General features: G+C 47.1%; 1 protein-coding gene across 5 annotated transcripts in view; it reads right to left on the bottom strand.

The window, feature by feature from the left end:
- Window positions 1-17,535, bottom strand: part of ATG7 (autophagy related 7) — a 247,781-nt gene that overhangs the window by 3,836 nt on the left and 226,410 nt on the right. For 4 of the 5 annotated variants that reach the window (XM_047835874.1, XM_047835882.1, XM_047835892.1 and 1 more), the window contains one exon: window positions 15,827-15,871. The exons of the other annotated variant lie outside the window; for it this stretch is intronic. In XM_047835874.1, coding sequence (XP_047691830.1) covers window positions 15,827-15,871 — 45 coding nt within the window. The remainder of the gene's footprint in view (window positions 1-15,826; window positions 15,872-17,535) is intronic. 5 annotated transcript variants of the gene reach the window in all.

Below are 17,535 nucleotides of genomic sequence, written 5' to 3'. Positions count from 1 at the left end.
ATGTTCCTTGTTTGTGCACAGGGCGATTCAACAGCAATAAACATGTCAACTTCACCCAAGTTCATAGATTTACCACACTTTCAATTTTAAAAAATCAACAAGTATCTTTTCTGGAGCTAGACAAGCTGGTTCTAAGGTTTATGAGGAAAAACAAATAAGCAAGAGTATCTAGGAAAACCTTGGCAAAGACAAGCAACGAGGAGGTTCTGTATGTTCAAACATGTCATAAAGTCTCCAATTTAGAGAAGGTTACATCACCATGGGAACAGACAGATGGGCCAATGGAACAAAATGAGTCCAGAAACAACAGAACAGTATGTCCAAGTACATATGGAAATTTAGTATCTTAATGATAAAGGTCTGGGGAATATGATCTCAAATCACTACCAAAAGATGGACTTTTTAATAGAGGATATGGGGACAACCAGACAGTCATTTGCAAAAAGATAAAACTGGGGCGCCTGGGTGACTCAGTCGGTTAAGCATCTGACTCTTGGTTGCGGCTCAGGTCATGATCTCATGATTCTGCACTGACGGTGTGGAGCCTGCTTAGGATTCTCTCTCTGCCTCTCCCCCTGCCCCCACCTCAAAATATATAAACTTAAAAAAAAGATAAAACTGATTCCATGTCTCATTGTATACCAGAATCTACTCCAAATGGGACAGGTCTAAATATACAACAGCAAAATCATACAAATACTAGAGGTACATGTGGGTAAGCTCCTTTATAACCTGGGAGTGGGGAGCCTATAGCTTAAAATCTTTAAGCAATAAAACAGATACACTGGATTATGTGAAAACACACGTGTGCAATTATACATAGAAAAATCACTATATGCAAAGTTGAAAAGACAACCAAGTGGGAGAAAACAATGCATAAAGGGCTAATCTCCCTAAAATACAGATAGCTCTTAAAAATCAAGAAGAGAAGGGACGCCTGGGTGGCTTGGTTGGTTAAGTGACTGACTTCAGCTCGGGTCATGATCTTGTGGTCTGTGGGTTCAATCCTCACGTCAGGCTCTGTACTGACAGCTGAGAGCCTGGAGCCTGCTTCAGTTTCTGTGTCTCCCTCTCTCACTGCCCCTCCCCTGCTCATGCTCTCTGTCTCAAAAATAAAACATTAAAAAAAAAATAAAAATAATCAAGATGAGAAAGACCAATAAACTTATTATTTTTTTTTAACGTTATTCATTTTTGAGAGAGACAGAGCTTGAGTGGGGGAGGAGCAGAAAGAGCGGGAGACACAGAATCCGAAGCAGGCTCTGGGCTCTGAGCTCTCAGCACAAAGCTCTATGTGAGACCTCGAACCCATGAACCTTGAGACAATGACCTGAGCTGAAGTTGGCCCGACTGAGCCACTCAGGCGCCCCTTTTTAAAAAATGTTTTTATTGGGGCGCCTGGGTGGCGCAGTCGGTTAAGCGTCCGACTTCAGCCAGGTCACGATCTCGCGGTCCGTGAGTTCGAGCCCCGCGTCGGGCTCTGGGCTGATGGCTCAGAGCCTGGAGCCTGTTTCCGAATCTGTGCCTCCCTCTCTCTCTGCCCCTTGTCTGTTCATGCTCTGTCTCTCTCTGTCCCCAAAATAAATAAACGTTGAAAAAAAAATGTTTTTATTATTCATTTTTGAGAGAGACAGAGTGAGAGTGGGGGAGGGGCAGAAAGAGAGGGACATATCGAATTTGAAGCAGGCTCCAGGCTCTGAGATGTCAGCACAGAACCTGAGGCAGGGGTCAAACTCACGAACTGCAAGATCATGACCTGAGCCCAAGTCGATGCTTAACTGACTGGGCCACCCAGGCGCCCCTAAATTGATTCTTTCTTAAACAAACCAAGGACATTGGCAGGTCACAGAAAAAATGGAAAATAGCTTTTAAACATAAGAAAAGGGGTTCAACTGCTCAGAATAAGAGAAATGCTAAAATTTCATAGGATACAAAAAATGCTAACCAGAAAGAATATTGAGTCTTCACAAAAATCAAAACTTCTCATCTTTATTCCACTAGAAAGAAAAATATCCATAGTGTATATAAAAAGGACTTGTAACCAGAATATATAAAGAACTCCTACTGCTCAATAGTAGACAGATAACCTGTTTTTTTTGTTTGTTTTGTTTTGTTCTTATGGGCAAAAGATGTGAATAGACACTTCACAATGAAGGAAATATAATGGCCAGTAAGAACCTGAAGAGGTGCTCAGCATCCTTAGTCCTCAGGGAAATGCAAACCAGAAAGAGGCACCACACTGTACCTTCTAGAACCGCCAAAATGAAACTAGGCCGGTAACAACAAAATTGTGTCAGGCTGTGGAGCAACAGGAAGTCTCGCACAGCTGCGGGCAGGGGCAGAAACTGGCAAAACCACTTGGGAGCAAGGTCTGGTGACTTGTACAGTGAAACATCCACACGATGCAGCCACTCCACTCCTATGTACCCCAAAGGCACGAGAACACGTGTCCACAAAAAGACTGCTGCAAGTATGTTCACAGCACAACTGGAATCAACCCAGATGACTCTTGCCAGGCAAACAGAGAAACAAACAGAGGTACATCCATACAGTGGGTACTACTCACCCTCAAAGGAACAAACTACAAATGCACGCAAGCGACGCGTATGCATCTCAGAGTCATTATGTGGAGTCAAAGAAGCCTGGCACAAAAGATCCATATATACCATACGGACCCATGTATCTAAAATTCTCGACGTGGCCAAACTAATTTATGGAGACAGAAAGTAGATGGCCTGTCAGAACTCACCAAACCATGCACTTTAAGTGGATGTATTTTATTGTACACAAATTATACACCTTAATAAAGTTGACTTTTTTTTTTTAAACTACACAGAACGTTTTCTCACCTATCCGATGGACAAAAATCCCCAAAAATATGTAATGTAAATACATAATTTACATTATGTAAATTTACAAATAATGTAAAGCTTGGCATTACATTCTGCGAATCTGTGGGAAAACGGCACTCCCATTCAATGCTGGTGGGACATAAACGGCAAGGCCCCTATGGAGTATCCAACAGAACTACCTGTCTCAAAGTTTGACCCAGCGGGCTTACTGTTAGGAGTCTGTCCTAAAGATACACCTCCACAAACACACAAGGACATGATTCGTTGCCCCATGGGTTGTTACAGGCAAAGACTGGAAACAACCCAAGTGACCCTCAGTGGGGAACCAGCTAGCTGAGCCTTTCATTCGATGCACGTGCCCCTCCCCCCATCAGGGACCACTGTGGCCCCGAAACACGGCAAGGAAGTTCAACGCACAGTAGGGTGCCATTTCCAGGATTTACTTAGCAAGAGAAAGACAAATGGGGGAAGAGATGGAAGAGGAAATATGAACAGTTTTATATTCTTTTATTTTTGCAAAAAATAAAAACACAAATGATAAACTGGAAATTCATTTTAATGGCTACTGATGGTGGGGGAATGGATGTGAGGCTGATCTGAGCATACTTTAAAAATATTTTTTTTCTTAACGTTTATTCATTTTTGAGATGAGCATACCTTTGCACTGGAGCATCAGGTAAGTGTTTCTATATTCAAAATATTAAATCAAGAAGAAAAACAACTGAAAGCACAGCAATCAGGACAGAACAACAGGTGCACTGGACTTCATCAAAATTTACAAAATGTGTGCTTCAAAGGACATTATTAGGAAAGTGAAAATACAACCCACAGAAATGGGAGAAGATACGTGCAAATCATAGATCTGATAAGGGGCTTGTTTCTAGACCATTTGCAACTCAGTAGCAAAAAGACAACCTAATTTATGAACAGGCAAAGGAGCTGAGTAGACATTTCTCCAAGAAAGACAAATGGCTCAGAAGAACATGAAAGATACTTGAACGTCATTAGGAAAATGCAAATCAGAACCACAAGGAGATGCCACGTCGTACCCACGAGGATGGCTTTCATCGAAAAGTCAGATAATAGGTGCTGGCGAGGATGTGGAGGAACTGGAATCCCCAGACGCTGCTAGGGAAAATGGGACATGGCGCAGCCACTGTGGACAACAGTCTGGCTGTTCGATGGCCCAGCAATTCCACTGGTGGGTGTGTACCCAAGAGAACGGAAAACCTATGACCACACAAAAACCTGTACACGAGCCTTCACAGCATTATTCGTAATAGTCCCAAAGTAGAAACAACACTGATGGCCACAAATTGATGCGTGGAGGTGTGGTCTGTCAGGATGGTGTAGTACCATCTGGCCAAACGCACGCCTGCGCTCAGTCTTCTCAGGAGCCCAAGTACAGTGCTGCGACCATTTACAAAACAGGCAACTGACCCAGAGGAAATGATGTAACTCGTCAAGGAGGCCGAGCTGGTAAGGGGGAGAACGGAGGCTGTTTCCACTTGATCTCACCACTTCCTTATTGTTAAACACAATTCTTTCTAAAAAAAACTATGAAGGACAGTCTCTGAACCTGCTTCCTGGACCGGCCCTCTGTCATGCTGACACACAATGAGAGGCCCCGCGGCCAACAGCACCCACAGGAACCATGGGGAAACCCAGGGTTCGCGACGGGCCAGGCCAGCCTCCGAACTGTCCCGGCTGCCGGGGTCCCCCCACCTGTCTTCTGCACCGCCCCCGGTCAGGAGGGGAGCCCCAGCTCCTACCCTGAGGACTGTGCTGCTCCTGACTGGCCAAGGGCCTGGCCCGTGTGGTCACAGCCTGACAGAGCCTCTCTGTCCTCGGCCCCTGGCGGCCCTGCAGCAGGGGGAGGAGCTCTGGCTCTTCAAGCCAGTGTAGACGTGAGGACAGTGGGGCTGGGGCCACTGCTATGAGTCAGGGGGACCTTCCAACATCGGGACTCATCATGAGAGGCCGGACAGAATGGGTAGCTGGACCGCACACGCCCAAAGGGCCCTAAGGTTTCACTTTTTCGCTCTCTCCAAATGAGACAGGCACATTTTCCTTAAAGCCGTCCATCATCCAATTCCAAACTTGGGTCCCCTTTCTGGACCACACTGCCTGGAGCCTGCCATGAACCAAGGTTTTTCTTTTATAAACACTGTAATTACCCTGTCAATGGCACGATTATATTTGTGTGTGTGTGTTAACAGTGTTCATTTGTTAAATGTAAACATTTAAAATACACTACAGTTTCTGAAACCCGGTTTTGGCGTTTCTTTATTTTTTAATGTAAATATGGAAATGTCCAGATCTCTCTGGGCCTCTGAGCAGCCCTGCTCCCCACACCTCCTCTCTGGGATCCTCACAGGTATGTGTCTTTCTGTGGGAAGGACAGAGACCAGAGGGGTCTAGGCGGTGGCATTGGCCGGAGACCAGATGAGGACATCAGACTGGGCTTCCCAGCAGACTTCCCAGCCAGGGTTCTGTCCACTTGGGAAAGAATGAAGCCTCCATCATGTTTCCAAATGCATCATACACATAACCATTCATTCATTCACTCATGTATAATCACCCACCAAAGAACATTTACTGGGTAGGCAGCACTAGGTGAAGGGTGAGGGATGTCCTTCATTTCTTGCCATCCAGGTGGTCAGTACCTTTCTCTAAACTGTGGGAAACCAGTGGAGGGCATTAAGCCCCTTTTCATCTGAGGGACGGGGGTCTGGTTGTCTGTGAGCTCCTTCAGAGTACCTGTGAGGGACCATGGGGACCAGCGGAGGAGGAGGACAGCAGGCATCCAGAAGATAGCACCAAAAAGATTTTGGAGGGCAGCCAGCCAGAGACACATGCCACTGGAGGGCCAAGCCAGGCAGGGCTGCCCAGGACAGGGGACCAATCACAGCCGAGACCCAGAGATAGGATAGGGATTGTAGGGCTCCCAGCAGATGGTGGACCTGCCCTTGGTCCCTGACATCCTAGGTCAGGTTCATGGACAGGAAGGGAGGGGAGGAGGTGGCCTGGCAGGGGGAGCAAAGAGTGGGGAGGAACAGATGGCAGACTGCAGGCCAGAGTCTGGCAAAACCCCTGTCCCACCCCACCACAGGGGCGTCCTGCAGGTCTTTGCCACAGCCCCCGGGGGAGATACGCTGACAGCCTGAGGAGGGAGGCAGGCTATTTCCAGGGTCACTGTGTAGACTCTGGATGCCCACCAGAGTACAGGATCTGTTGTCCTCAGGTGTCATTGCCCCCTGGTCGCTCCCCCTGGGTCTCCACAGTCCCTGAGTGCCATTCACAGGGAGAGTGCGATCCATAGTTGTTTCTGTGCCACCAGGCCCCATGCCCAGTCCTGTCCACCTCCACAAGCTCACCTCCCAGGACTCCTCACTCAATGCTTCCAGCCACCTGAGCTCGAGAGCTTCTCCCTTGTGCGGGGTTCTCACACACGCTTCCCTTAGCCATGGAAGATCCTCCCCACGACCACTTTGCCTGGCTGGCTCCTGCCTGCATATGGCTGCTGGTGTCTTCCCTGGTCACCCATCTGAAACAGCCTTCCCTCATTCTCTGGTGCAAACAGCCCATTTGGCTCCTCCGGTGCCCCTACCATAATTTGCCACTACATCCTAGTCTGTGCATCTGCCTGACTCCCTCTGGGAATGTGAACCACCTGAGGGTTGGGCCCAGACTGAGTTCAATGCTGTGCCTCCGGCTCTGGCACAGTGTCTGGCCCCATACACAGCCTTTGAATGAACAGTGATTTGGAACCTTCTGCTCTGTATATGATACCACAGTGGAGAAAGGAAAGAGGGACTTTTGGTGCGAACGTAATACCCAAGAATCAAACAGTAAAGATAAGTGTTCCTCAGTCTAGATGGTTGCTGGGGACTCCAACAAGTCAATCCCTGCCCTCCAAACCCCAAAGGATGGTAGAGCAAGGCTGCGGGTAGGGCAAGGAGCCCACGGAGTAAGCAGGCAGCAGAGCCAACTTTCCAAGGGAGGCCCAGGCTCCAGACCACAGAGACCCTTATTGTCCTTCCTGGGCCCCACCATCAGGTCCCAAACCAGGCCAAGGCAATGCACAGTGGTGGCCATTTCTTGCTTCTAGATTCTAAGGGCCCCAGTGCAGGATGCTCTGTATGTAGTAGGAGGGGAGCCTCCCTAGATGGTGGGCCTTTCAGGCTATCCTGTGACCATGCCCAACCCAGGTCTACTCCTGCAGTGTGGGCCTGGGGAGGGCCACCTGAGGTGCCACTGGGTAAAGGACCAGGTTCTGACTTCCCAGTTCCCAGATTCCCACCTGGAGCTCACACCACACCATGGGGACGAGGGCCAACTCAGAAGTGATAGTAAGTCCAGAATGCGAGAGGACAGCCTGTGTGCCCCAGCATCCATGTCTGTACCATGGGATCTGAAAACTTCCAGATCCTTCTGCCTTTCTACTAAGGCAAGGGTAGCTGATGTGAACTGGCTAGGCCTGCTGGTATAAGCAGGTGATGGCCATAAGGGACGAACAAGAGAGAAGAGAAAGGGCAGAGTCTGCACCAGGAAGTGTGGAGGAGATGGCTAGGGCCACCCTAGTGATCGAACACCCACACCCTGCAGGGGACTTCTAGGTGCCCTGTCTATCACCAGCACCCAGGGTCCCTTGCTCACACTCCATCCACATACCCTTTTCACCCTCCTTCAGTGGAGATGAAACGATTCCTTCCCCATCCCATCCCCAGGGCTCTGCAATTTTTCTTATACATGACTGCTCTGGTACCTTCCTTTTTCCAGATGCCTGCTTGCTCTTCCAACTTTGGGCCCTAAACATTCACTACCTCCTCCAGCCTAGCCTCTCCTGGGCACCTAATTTGAGAGAGGGATTATGACCCAGCCCTTCTTCTCGTGGAAAACCCAGCCCCAAACTCAGCAGCCTCTCAGATACCAGGCAGCTGAGGGCTGCAGAAGGGAAGAGGCTGGGAGGTAGCTAAAACTCTTGGGGCAACTTCTAGCACAAGAGTCCTCTGGTGGAGACGTCACCAGCCTTCCCCATTTCCACCCCCACTGTTGCCAATGCAGGGCGCCAGTGTGTGCTGCCCTATGACCCATTGCTCCAGGGGGTCCCGGACAAGGTTAAGGTTTTACTAGAAAGAAAAAGTTGTGGCCAAGTCAGCTGGTAAGATGCAAATAATGAGTTATACAAAGCACACTGGTGAGCCAATGGTGAGGGAAGACAAAGGAGAAAGGAAATGTTTCATGCTGGCGGCAGGATGGGGTGCCTCTCCCCCTGCAGTGGGGTGGGAAAGATGCCTCTGTCTGGCTGCACAACTGATCAAAGACACATCGAGAGAGGAGGCGTGGCCCGGGCCTGTGCACACATGCGGCTTGCACGCTACCTTCGAGGGGCCTCTGTCCCCAATCCTCCCCCACGGCTCCCCCAGCAGAGATGCTCTGGGCTGCGAATGACAAGAGGGAGTCTGAAAAAGTGGTCTCCTATTTCAAAACCTAGATCCAGACAAAAAGACAGGCCAACACACCTGGCCCGCACTCAGAAGTGCTGGGGAGGCACTCAGCAGTTCCGAAGTTCGCTGGCCTGGGTACTGAGAAAACACAGCTTACACCTGAAACACCAAGACAGGGGACAGGACGCTCTGGGGAGGGATGCCCGGAAGGTGGTCATCTTGAAGCGCAGGAGGAAAGCAGCAGAGAACAGGCTGCCAAGAGCAGCTAGTAGGCCAGAGGGAGGAAAAAGAGAGAATAAGATCAAGGTTGTGGCTCCCCTCCATCTGGGGAGGCACAGACCTCAGGTGACAATACCCAGTGGGTGGCAGGGAGGCTCTGTGACCATCCACCTGAGGAAGGGCTGATTGTTTCCACCTTCCCACCAGGGGCTGAGTGGGTCTCCAAGGCCAGAACAGAAGGATGCAGAGGGAGAAGGTATGTCTCATGGAGGACAGGAGTCTCAAGCCATCCCTTGGGGCAGAAGAGAGAAACCAGGATCCCTGTCGTCACACCAGGGGAGACTGAGCGGGAGAGCTTGGCCTACGTACAGGATGAGTACTGGGCAGGCAATTAACATGTTTTCAAGCAAGTTCCAATGATACAAGAAAACTGTCAGAAACGTATACGTTAAAAGAGAAAACAAAACCTTGTGCTCCAATCACTTACACCCATGGTTACAAAAAAACCTAGAAGGAAAAAGCAAAACCGAACAATAACCTCCAAGGGGTGGGGTCATGGGTGCCAATTTTATTCTTTATTTTAGGTTTTTCTCTGACGCTCACATGCCTCTTTTGGGATCAGAAGACGATGTGGTATGGAGCTGGGTGGGGGTGAGGGTGCTGCCACCCTGTGCGGACCCTGGGAGCCAGCGCACCGGCTACGGAAGTGCCCAGCCGCCCACAGGGCAGAGGCATCCCGCTGTTACTTTCTGCTCTCCCTCCCACGAAGTGGCGAGAAGCAAAATAAGAAACCTTGGGCCTGGGTGGAGATGCCGCCATTTTGACCATGGACTCGGACCCTGGAATTCCCAGCTCCCAGCACAGGCTGCCCAGTGTCTCCCCATTTGATTAGTCTGGAAATGGACCTTCGGACCCTGCTATATTTAGCACCCTCCTTCTGGACCTGTCCTTAAATGAGCACCAGTATCTGAGCGCTCTAACGAGTGTTTGTTGCCTAAGGACGAGGGTGCGACTGAGGCCTGAGAGGGGTCAGTCGAGTCCAAGGACCGTGGGGAGCAGCCTGGGTTTTGGGCTCTCAACTCCTCATTACCAAGCGACATTCAAAGGCGAAGGCTCCAAAATAGCAGCGGCAGTCCCAGAGAAGGACTAACAACAGGGTGTGTGTTACGTGCTTCAGCTTCTCTACTTACTTTGGGGAGTAGTGTGGATTTATTTTGGGGACAGAGGGAAGGAAGGGGACTTGTAGGAGAAGGGCAGGCGGGCCCCAGGCTTGTTTGCTTTCTTCTCAGCTTCAAAACACATTTTTCAAATTAGGTGGTAAGAATACAGGGCAATTTCTGTGGCACCAACATACTTTCTTTCAAGATATGATTTATATGTTTGGCCCACATTTTAAATGAAATGGTTATTGAGATAAATGGCCGTGCTGGAGGCTGCAAAATGGTTTCCATTATGTAGTTCTTCTTTTCAGTGCCTTAGAAAACTTTCTGAAAAGTGCCCCCTGTAAAAAGGCGGACACTTTGGCATCTTTGTTCTCTACCTCAAAGGCCTTCTGGGGTCAATACTGGAGAGAGGGAGAAGGGAAAGGAGAAAAGCGGGAGGGCTGAGAGCTCTAGAGTGAGGTGAGAACGGGATATAAACATACAGAGACTTCACTTGGTAAGAGAGAATTTTGAAACTTTAAATAATGCAAAGGCGGGTGACCTGGAATATCACGAGAGGGCCCTGATTCAGTCCCTGGCAGACATTCAAGACCATGTTTGGTATCCTTGCACGGAGCCCTGAGGGTGCTGCCTCTGGGCGCCACCAGCAGAGATCATGGGATGACACAGACACGGGCCCCTGACCTTATGTATAAAGCTGCAGGAATCAGATGGTGAGACACTGAAATAAAGACAGAGAAGAGGAGAGAGGCAGAAATAGACCCACACGTATATGGGGTCGACCGACTTTCAACAAAGGTGCCACAGTAATTCACTAAGGAAAAGAGAGTCTTTTCAACAAATGATGTGGGCATAATTAGATATCCATATGCAGAAAAACAAACCTCAATGCTTACTTCAAGCCATATACAGAAATTAACTTGAAATGAAACATGGAAGTATATGTAAAAGCTCAAAGTATAAGACTTGTTAAAAAAAAAAAGAACATAAAAAAATTAATGAGACTCTGGGGCAGGCAAAGAATTCTTAAGATACTACAAGTATGAACCATAAAAAAATGAATAAACTCGGGGCGCCTGGGTGGCGCAGTCGGTTAAGCGTCCGACTTCAGCCAGGTCACGATCTCGCGGTCCGTGAGTTCGAGCCCCGCGTCAGGCTCTGGGCTGATGGCTCAGAGCCTGGAGCCTGTTTCCGATTCTGTGTCTCCCTCTCTCTCTGCCCCTCCCCCGTTCATGCTCTGTCTCTCTCTGTCCCAAAAATAAATAAACGTTGAAAAAAAAAATTAAAAAAAAAATGAATAAACTCGACTTTGTTAAATAATCAGAACTTTTTCGTTCTTAAAGACATTAAGAAAATGAAAAGGCAAGCCAAAGATATGGAGAAAATATATGCAGTGCGTGTATCGGAAAAAGGACCTACATCTGGAAAATATAAAGAATTCTTGCGACCCAATAATGAGGTAAATAACCCCATGGAAACTGTGGCAAAAGGTTTGAAAGAGACGTCACGAAAAGAAGACACACAGATGGCAGGCATCCACTGTCACCAGAGGACTGCCATCAAAACCACAAGCTACCGCCATATACCCAGCCACCCAGTGACAAGGGAAGACCGCCGGGCCCTACATTCTGACCAGGAGGCAGAGCAACCAGAACTCTCAGATGTTAGTGGCGGCAACAGCAAGCGGTGCAGCTACTTTACAAACCAGTTTGATAGTTTCTTAAGAGATCAAACGTATACTTCCATTTAAACCCAGCAATTCCAGTCCTAGGAAATCGCTTAAAAGAAATGAGAGTACGTTTCCACACAAAGACTTGTACGTAAACACACACTGGAGCTTCATTTACGACAGTCCCAAAGTGGAAACAATCCAAATACTCATCAGTAAGTGAGTGAAGGAACAATTTGATATATTCATAAAATAGTATACTATTCGGCAGTAAAAAGGGACCAACTACCGAGACACAACAACAGGGATGGATCTCAACAATATGCTGGTCCAAAGAAGCCAGAAAAAATAGGACTTAACATGGGATTCAAAAAAATAATCCAAAAAATGTATATGGAACCACAAAAGACCCCAAACAGTCAAAGCAATCCTGAGAAAGAAGAACAGAGCTGGAAAGATCAAGCTTCCTGTGTTTTTTTGTTTGTTTGTTTTTAGTTTTATTTATTTAAATAACCTCTACATCCAATGTGGGACTTGACCCTGAGGTCAAGAGCTGAATGCTCTTCTACTGAGCCAGCAGGTGTCCCAACACCATGCTTCCTGACCTCAAATTATATTGCAAATCTATAGTAATTAAACCAGTATGGTACTGGCATAAAAAGAGAGACCTAGACCAACAGAATAGAACTGCAAACCCAGGAATAAACCCCCATTTTTTACAGTCAACTGATTTTTGCCAAGGGTGTCAACAACACTTAGTGGCGAGGGGTGCCTGGGTGGCTCAGTTGGTTGGGCATCCGACTTCAGCTCAGGTCATGATCTCACAGCTCATGAGTTCGAGCCCCACATTGGGCTCTGTGCTGACAGCTAAGCATAGAGCCTGCTCAGATTCTGTGCCTTCATCTCTCTCTCTGCCCCTCCCCAGCTTGGGCTCTCTCTCTCTCTCTCAAAAATAAGTAAACATAAAAAAAAAAAAAAAAAAGAACACTTAGTGGGGAAAGGGAAGTCTCTTCAACAAACAGTGCTGAGAGAACTAGATCATCACATGCAAAACAATGAAGCTGGATCCCTATGTGACACTGCTCACAAAACTTAACTTGAAGTGGATTAAAGACTTAAACATAAGACCTCCCACTGTAAAACTCCTGCAAGAAAACATAGGAAAGAAGCTCCTTGATGCTGGTCTTGGCAATGATTTTTTAAACATTTTTTAATGTTTTTATTTATTTTTGAGAGAGAGAGAGAGAGAGAGAGAGAGAGAGGCAGGCAGAGAGAGAGGGAGACACAGAATCCAAAGCAGGCTCCAGGCTCTGAGCTGTCAGCACAGAGCCTGATGCAGGGCTCAAACCTACAAACCGTGAGATCATGATCTGAGCTGAAGTCAGACGCTTAACCAACTGAGCCACCCAGGCATTCCGGCAATGATTTTTTTTAGACACTACACGAAAAGCACAAAAGTGGCAAAAGCAAAATTTAACAAGTAGAACCAGAAAGCTTCTGCAAGGCAAACCCACTAAAACACAATAACCACCACCACCACCCATAAAATGAAAAGGTAACCTATGGAATGGGAGAAAATGTCTGCAAACCATGTATAAGTTAAGAGGTTAATATCCAAAATACATAAAGAACTCATACAACTCAACAAAAAAAGAAAATAAACAATCTGATGACAAAATGGACAGAGGAACTAAGTAGAAATTTTTCCAAAGAAAACACCTAAATGGCTAACGGGTCCATGAAAGTGTGTTCAGTATCACTAACCATAAGGTAAATGCAAATTGGAGTGAGATATCACCTCACACCCGTTAGGACAACTATTGTCAGGAAGGTTAGAGAAGTTTTGGTGAGGATGTAGAGAAAAGGGAACCCTTCTACACTGCTGGTGGGAACTGGTTCAGCCACTATGGAAAACAGTAGGAAGACTCCTTTAAAAATTAAAAATAGGACCACTATATGATCCAGCAATTCCACTCCTGGGTATATATCCAAAGGGCATGAAAACATGACATCAAAGATGTTCCCTGTGATATCATTCACAATAGCCAAGCTATGGAAACAATCTAAGTGTCCGTCAACAGATGAATGGATAAAGAAGATGTGTTATATAAACACAATCGAATTATTATTCAGCCATGAGAAAAAGGAAATCCTGCCATTTGTGACAACATGGATGGTCCTTGAGGGCATTACTCTAAGTGAGATAAGTCAGAGAAATACAAACACTGTATGATACCAAGGATATGTGGAATCTAAAAGAGGTGAACTCATAAACAGAGAATAGAATGTGGTTACCAGGAGCTAGGGATGGTGGTGAGAAAATTCGGGAAATGTGGTTTAAGGGTACAAACTGGCCACCAGTAGATGAATAAGTCTAGAGATCTAATGCACAGCAGAGTGATAAGAGTCAACAACACTTTATTACATACATCAAGGCTGCTATGAGACTAGATCTTAATTTTTCCCACCACAGAGAAGAAGTAACTGTAACTTGGTAGAGGGATTAGCCAACACTAACGTGGTAATCTGGCAATCATGCTGCCATATATAAACGTATCAGATCAACACTGGATACCTTAAACTTACACAAGGTTGTATGTGAATTATGTCTTGACAAAAATAAATTTAAAAAGTAAAAAAGAAAAAGAAAACACAAAATATAGTTCCATTTGTACAGAACCTTGGAAAATACAAATGGAATCTGTAATGATGGAAAGCAGACCCTTGGTTGTCTGGGGCTGGGTGTGATCTGACTATATAGGGCCTCAGGGAAAGTTTCACCTTTTGGGGTGATAGAAATTGTCCCTATTTTGCTTGTGGTGGTGGTTACACACAGGTGTGTAAGTTTGTCAAAACTCATAGAAATGTACACATTTACATTCGTGAATTATACCTCAATAAATCTGATCTTTTAAAAATTCAGCAAAAAAAAAATATTCAGCAAAAAAAGAAACATAGCTAAAAGGGAGAGTTCACAGAACAGAAACACATAATTATAATAGTTTCCAAAAGTATCAAAGAGGAATACTGTCCTTTCTAAAATGGCAGAGGGTGGGCAATCCTAAAGACAGACCCCATTTCTACCCTTTTCGTACCAACACTGGCTCCCAAACATTTTATCTAGAAGTCTCATTTCCAATCGTTTTAGGCAGAACAGAATCATTATGATCCAGGGTTCCCATACTTCTTCAGCTAAATGGTCCTCCTCTCACCCTGCGTCCTGCATGGAACTCCCCTTTGGTCACCAAACAACACCAAATCACGTAGCCCAGGAGCTAAGAGTTTCTCAGACTCTGAAGTTGGACTTCCCGGACTATGTCCCTGCTCTGCCATTTACTTGCTGGCTGTGTGACCTTGGGCAACTTTCTTAATCTCTCCGTGCCTCCATTTTTCTCATCTGAAAAACAAAGCCCAAACTGTATCTTCCTTATGGGGCTGTTGTGACAATTAAAGGGAATACAAAGTGCTCAAATAGTGGCTGACAGGGTAGAGACAGGAGTGTGTACTATTATTTGTTTCATATCAGTGAGCACACAACTTTACAACCTGAAGAAATGAATCTCTGTTCCTATCATTAATATTTATTGATAAGCTCTTCTAAGTTGTGAGTAATCCATTTCATATATAGCCCAATTAAAGTTTTTCATGCTGAAAATAACACAAAGCTATTTCCTCTTTTCTATCGAAAATAACACGAAGCTATTTCCTCTTTTCTGTTGTCCCTTCAGGATGAGGGCATCTTAGATGTGATTTCTTCACGCACTCACTCAGGCACAAGAATTAGGAAGTATTGACTCTGCATCATATTAAAACAGAGAGGGCAGATGCCTTGGCCAGGTTCACATAGCTTGTATATAGCAGAGCTGAGGTTCAAACCCAGGTCTTTCTGGTTGCATGCCTTGTGTTCTCTTCTCCACTGCAGCTTCTGGCAAATAGGCCTATTTTGAGGCTCCATGTGGATGTCCTACCAAGAGAACTATTCTTTGAAGGGCAGGCTCTGTGCTGGCCTTCAGAAAGGCCTTCCTCAAGCAGCTGACAGGTTACTGCTGAGGGGCCAGCATCACCCAGCCCATCCCCTAGGCTTTATCACTAACCCTAACACAACCCCCATGCTCTCTATGACAACAGGTCTCTAGAAATCCCAAGACCTTACCTCAGGTTCCCCTGACACTCAGGGATGCCAGAACTGGGCTGCAAGTTTCTCCTAGCTAGGTGGACAATAAAGGCCACCTGAAGTCACACACAATGCCGGCTCTGGCTCCACCATTCCTGGGCTCCTGCCATGTTCAGGGCCACAGCTTGGCTCGGTGGCATGGGGCGTGAAGGAAACAGCACCGTACCTGGGGCAAGGCTCTACCACTTACTAGCTCTGCAATCTCAGGCAAGGTTACTTAATCTCCGAGACCTGGCCTCTATCATCGACCTCACAAAGGTCACCAAGGGTAAATAAAATAATGACTGGAAAACACTAACCCTTAGGAAATCACACTGGCGGAATCTGGTCCAACTGTGCAGAGGCTGTGGGAACAAACAGCAGAGTGGGGAGTAAAAATACGGCTCGGCTACTAACGGCTTCACAACAGACATTTGGTTTGCTTTATAATCTCCCTTTTGCTACATCCAGATCGTAGAGGGAAAATGGGGCCTGAGCAGTCAGGAGGAAAAACGGGAGCTCTTTATGGAGGGGTATCCATCCATTCAACCGTGCGTCCATTTAACAAACATTTATGGAACACCTGCTGCGTAGCAGGCACTGTGCGAGGCTCTGGGTGTTCAGTAGTGATGGGGACTGATAAGGAAAGCCCTCACTCTTGGAGGTCCCCACTTGTGTGAAGCCCACATTCTAGTGCAGGCAAACAAGAGACTAACACACCACCAGACCCAAGAAAATGGCTTCAAGACATTTACGGACCATGACGGAAAATAAACACGGAGTGAGAGGTAGAATAACAGAGGAACATTACTATAGACAGGGATTTTGAGTCAGGCCTCTAGAAGGTGACATTTAAGCCTAGATCTGAAAGATGGGAAGGAGTCAGCCCATTAAGGGGCGGAGGGAGGGCGGCTTTTTGGTGGACAGAATAGCAGGTACGAGAGAAGCAGGCAGGAGAGGGCGTGGCTTGCCCCAAGGCTGACAGCAGTTCCTGCAGTCCGGGTGGGAAAAGCCCCAGGCAGATGCATGGCAAATCTGTCATCAGAGAGTCCTTTGTAAAGAGTCTGAGCTTATTCTATACCACTCCAGTGACAGGATCATGGTCAGTGCCAGGAGAAATGGAGAGCAGTGTGCATATCTAAAGTATATTTTGGAGGGATGATCAACATTTTCATAAATACTTATGATCAGAATCCTAAAATGTCAGAGCTAGAAATGATCTTACATGTGTTTAGTCCCCACTGTTACAGAAGGGGAAACCGAGGCCCAGAGAGGGTACATGGCCTAAGCAAGGTCATAAGCAGAGCTTAGGTCTACCAGGGTGGTCCTTGGCTCTCCTGGGTCAGGACCTCAGGCTCAGGCTAGGTGCACGCCTGTGGAAACAGAGGCGAGAGCGTCCCCTCTCCACGGACTCCCCCTTTTGGAGTGCACTCACACAAAAGTTTACTCTGAAAACAAGGGCAGTGACCTCAAAGGAACACAAACATCCTCCCTAGGTGTGCGTGAAACTCTGCACTTTGCTTGGGAAAAGGAAGTTTTGGCTTTCTTCCTCTGTAGTTCCTGCGAAGGTCCTGGGAAGGCACTGACCTATCCTGAAACCTAGGCTCCCTGGGCAGGACGGAACAAAAGGAGTCCGTGATGATGGTTGCTGCTGATGGAACAGGGCAGGCACACTTCCTGGAGCCCACAGGGGGAGGGGCTGAGTGGGCCAGCTGAGGGCTACTCTCACTAAGAACAGTCGTTAAAGACGTTTCTTTTGCTACCTAATTTGTCCCAAATGAGCTATTTCAAACCCACTGAAGCCTCTCAGTTCCGCCCCAGTCCTGCTCCCGTGGGCCCTAGGGCAGCCCTTCCAAACTCCCCCTACTGGCTTGGCTGGCCCTAACCTGCTAAGTGGAGAAGGGAAATCTCTTATCTCCACTGGCCAGGTGTGAAGCCCCATCCTGAACCTGTGAATGGAGGCCCAACCTGAGGCCAGGCCTGACAGTGGTTTGGCAGGGGGCTCTGTCCATCCCATATGGAACTGCTT

The sequence above is a fragment of the Prionailurus viverrinus genome, chromosome A2, assembly GCF_022837055.1.
Source record: "Prionailurus viverrinus isolate Anna chromosome A2, UM_Priviv_1.0, whole genome shotgun sequence".
Lineage (NCBI taxonomy): Eukaryota > Metazoa > Chordata > Mammalia > Carnivora > Felidae > Prionailurus > Prionailurus viverrinus.
This window is presented reverse-complemented; position numbering and strand designations above follow the sequence as displayed.